Source organism: Rattus norvegicus, chromosome 1, assembly GCF_021556685.1.
Source record: "Rattus norvegicus strain SHRSP/BbbUtx chromosome 1, alternate assembly SHRSP_T2T, whole genome shotgun sequence".
Classification (NCBI taxonomy): domain Eukaryota; kingdom Metazoa; phylum Chordata; class Mammalia; order Rodentia; family Muridae; genus Rattus; species Rattus norvegicus.
The window spans coordinates 153,456,103-153,460,000 of record NC_141534.1 but is presented as its reverse complement, the minus strand read 5'-3'; the positions used below and the strand labels follow the sequence as shown (position 1 = coordinate 153,460,000).

Below are 3,898 nucleotides of genomic sequence, written 5' to 3'. Positions count from 1 at the left end.
AGCTAAGGATGGAAGGCTTTGTCCATTAAACACCAATATTTAGACTGAAATATCTATTGCAAAGACTTAGGTAAGTTAATACTACAGAACTCATAACAAGTAATCTTCAGAAAGTGAGAAGTGACAAGAAAGGCCACTCCTTTTTTCAAGGAGTCTGGCTGAAATGTTGGTCCACTCACTGTCATTAGTCACAAGTGTGCAAGAAAGCTAAGGTATAGTGGCCTCTCTTCATCAGTCTGCCTGTTGTTGCTTTTCTCCACATCACCCAGCTGAGCCTTTCATTCACATAACCAGTCCCTGCCATGCATGCATCCACAGTTCTTGGACTTCTCTGTTTTGTAGCGTCATTTGATCAAAAGCACTAATGCAGAATGAAGGTAGGAACATGGGGCACATTTTAAAATGTCTTTAGAACTGGTCTGACGATGTCTGTTCCTCTGTGTACTGGCCAGTGCACACCAGCTTAATCTTATCTGTCGGCAAGTTACACAGCATCCAAGTACTTAAAAACTACCTTGTTGGAGTCTAACATAAATAGCTTAGCTTGCTTTAAAAAAGAAATGTCTCTCTTACGTTTAGAGTCAAACTCCAAAGCTGAGTTATGGGCTTTTACACAATTCTTAGATTTGTATAGTAGTAACACAAGCACCCTGATCCAGAACAAATTCTGCCAGGGTAATTCTCAAGTGATTTTTACGAGTTGTTTGGCGAGTTATGTATTAAGTAAAATGAACCTCATATTAAGAAACTTCTAACTTATTAATTTACTTTGAGACTGAGTTTTCAGGAAAGAGAATTTAGAGCTAGGTAACTCAGAGAAATTTTTCTTTATTTGTTTATTAAACAATTATTTGATTGGTTTTGCATGCTTGTGTGGTTTTGTTGCTGTTTTGCATCAGAGTGTAAGGCACTTGAAAAATAGTAAATATTTTATTCTCTGGGTCTATTTAGAAAGCAATTTGAAGAATAGTCCTAAATAACTAGACAAAAGTTGGATGGACAAAAGAGACAAATATGTTAATTCCAGAATCTTCAGTAAGGGGGTCTCTTTTCTTTTCTAAAACAATGTTTCTGATCCCATTAGTTAAAATTAGTGGTATTAAATGTTAAAAAGAACCAAGACCTTAAACACAGTAATCTGTTTTAAAACAATTAATTCAGCTGCAGCTTACTGCAGATTTGATATGTCCTAATCACTACGCAGAGTATTAAGCCTAAAAGATAAACCTATGTATTTCAACCATGAAACTGAAGCTAGTTTCACTGAATTCAGCTGAAGTGATTTTAAATAGTTACAAATTTATGAAAAAACAAAGCAATAAGTGTCCTCTTTAGAATGTGTTTTCCTCTCCAGTTATGATAAATGTGCTTGCTCGGGTGTCCTAAGATTGTATAACACATTTTATACTTTCTGTGGTTGCTTAGCAGAATTCAGTCTCCTTGTACAAAGTACTGGAGTACCCTGACACTTACAGGATCTAGTGAGGTGGACATAGAATTAGAAGATAAGATGAAAAACAGAACGAAGAGAAATATCAACATGAAATAAGCCAGGGCAGACTTTGTTCGATACTGTCCTCAGACCAGAACCAGACCCAGCCAATAAGCTATGGCAACCAGCCAAGACTACTCAGAAATAAATAACAGCTCACTTTGTGAGAACTGTCACTAAAAGAAAACCAGTGCTGACATCCTCTGGACAGACTTGTGGGAAGGCGGAGAGCCTTGATAAGTGTAGACTAACAGCCTGTCATCAGCTGGTCCTCTGGGAGAAGCAAATTCTTCAGGGCTCTCTGGTGCAGCTTGCAAAAAAAAAAAAAAAAAACCTCAGGCACTAATAGCCAGGTGTGACAGGTTCATTTAGCTCACTTTAGCAAATACTACCCTTGGTCCTTAAAGATCCAAACTGTTGAGAGAAACACACGTTTGTTAAGTTTGAAGCAAATATTACTATGAAAAATGGGTGTACTGACAAAGTTCTGTAGCAGTCGGTTGCCTTAAACCCACTCCGTCAGGTCATCCCATATTCACTTACGCCCAACATCTGGTGGATGTAGTAGTATTCTGGCCCTTGGTTGTACAGCAGGAAGGTTTTCCAGAAAAGCAGGACATTTAGGGACAGCCAAACAAGCTAGACCAGTGAAAGAAAGAGAGAGAAAACAAAAATTACAAAAGAAACACAATCATCTGATAGAAGCCACTCACAAAACTCAGCTCTGTATGTGCAACCTCAGCATTTACAGAAAGCATGCTCAATCAGTGGAAAACCCACTCACCTGGCCTCACCAAGACCCTGCACTGAAATAAAAGTTGGTGGTAAATAGATCACTTAATGAGTTACTGATACCTTACTTCCCCAGCTCCAGTGCAAATTGAGATTAAGAAATTAGTGGTATCACCATGGCTTATGAGATGCTCAATAAAAGGAAGCAATTGGAAGAGCATAGGAAGTGAGTGTTTGAAAAGCTGCCTTAGCTCCCCTTTCCTCCACACCCGCTCATCAGCAATCTGTAGTCAAGTTCTCTTGCGTTGAGTAGGAAGATATTTCGAGGAATGCATAAAGTTATGGTTAGGTGAGAAAGTCCGAAACAAACCCCCCAAACTTCCAATCCTCTCATCCCACCAGCGCACGTTCTGAGAATGAATCAAACTCGCTGCAGCACAGACAGACAGACCGCCAGGCCCACATCCTACCAGACAGAGGTGTTTAACCCCTTCGTTGGCCAGCCAGCTCCTCCAGGACAGCGCCATACCGCCGGCGCGGGGGTGCTGCGCTCCGCTCGGTGCTTGGGACGGAAAGGAGCGAGCTGTGGCCGGGGCACCGGTTCCCGGGTAGCCGCCAGCAGAGCAGTGGCGGGGGACCGAGGGTCAAAGGCTGGGCCGAGTCTAGAGGCCAGGCGGGAGATCTCCGCCCTGGCTCCCACCGAGCTGCTCCCTTGCCTCCCCACGCCCCCTGGCCCTGCGCGCCGCCCCGCGCCAGCCCCTTTGTCTCGCGCGAGCCTGTTGTTGTGGCCGCCGTTCAGGATGTCCCGGGTGGGAAGGTGGAGGCGTCCCCTGCAGCCTCCAACCGGGCCTGCCCAGCTGCAGACAACCCCCAGATGTGAGGATGAGAATCGGAAGAGGGGGACGCTCTTTGCATCCCGGGGCGCACACACCATACTTCCTTTAGAATGGTTAGCCACCACCACCACACACACACCCCTCCGCCCCCTCCGCCACCAAAAAAAAAACACAAAAAACAAAAACAAAAACAAAAAAAGAAGAAGGAAGGAAGGAAAGGAAGGAAAGGAAGGAAAAGAAGGAAAGGAAGGAAGGAAGGAAGAAAGAAGGAAAGAAAGAAGGAAGGAAGGAAAGAAGGAAGGAAGGAAGGAAGGACAGAAAGAAAGAAAGAAAGAAAGAAAGAAAGAAAGAAAGAAAGAAAGAAAGAAAGAAAGAAAGAAAGAAAGGAAGGAAGAAAGAGTGAGTTCACCTGAAAGAAACTTGGTAAAAGAAATTTGAGCCGGAAGTAGCCTTTTGTGTCTTAGCCCCCCCATCCCCTAACCCTCCAGTCCTCTGTCTACAAACAAGTACCACCTCACAGCCAGTGTTTACTTCCAGCTTCTCTATCAACTGCCCCACCTGATCCTGTCTTAAGAGAAAACTTTCTTTATTTTGCTGCAAACAAACCAGGCAGACAAAAAGTTAACAATGATGTCCTTTTCCAGAGTTTTTGAAGCTCCTAGGAATGTGCACTTCCCTCTAGGAATGTGCACTTTATGCTGCTAATTGCAAAGTGAACTCGTTAAAATTTCTTAAACTTGTACCAGAAGTCCATTAAAGGTGAGGGGTGTGCAATGGGCATAGTTAATTAATTAAACAGGTAATCGTATGAACTAATGTCTGTAGCAGAACTTAATCG

General features: G+C 43.0%; 1 protein-coding gene across 4 annotated transcripts in view; it reads right to left on the bottom strand.

Annotated features, from left to right (window-relative positions):
• Positions 1-2,910, bottom strand: part of Nox4 (NADPH oxidase 4) — a 166,801-nt gene extending 163,891 nt beyond the window's left edge. For 3 of the 4 annotated variants that reach the window (XM_087595397.1, XM_087595403.1, XM_087595410.1), the window contains exons 1-2: positions 2,695-2,910; positions 2,036-2,131 (exon numbers count right to left, since the gene is read on the bottom strand). In XM_087595397.1, coding sequence (XP_087451523.1) covers positions 2,036-2,131; positions 2,695-2,751 — 153 coding nt within the window. In that variant the 5' untranslated portion in view covers positions 2,752-2,910. The remainder of the gene's footprint in view (positions 1-2,035; positions 2,132-2,694) is intronic. The other variant, NM_053524.1, reaches the window with a different exon arrangement.
• Positions 2,911-3,898: the final 988 nt, after the last annotated feature.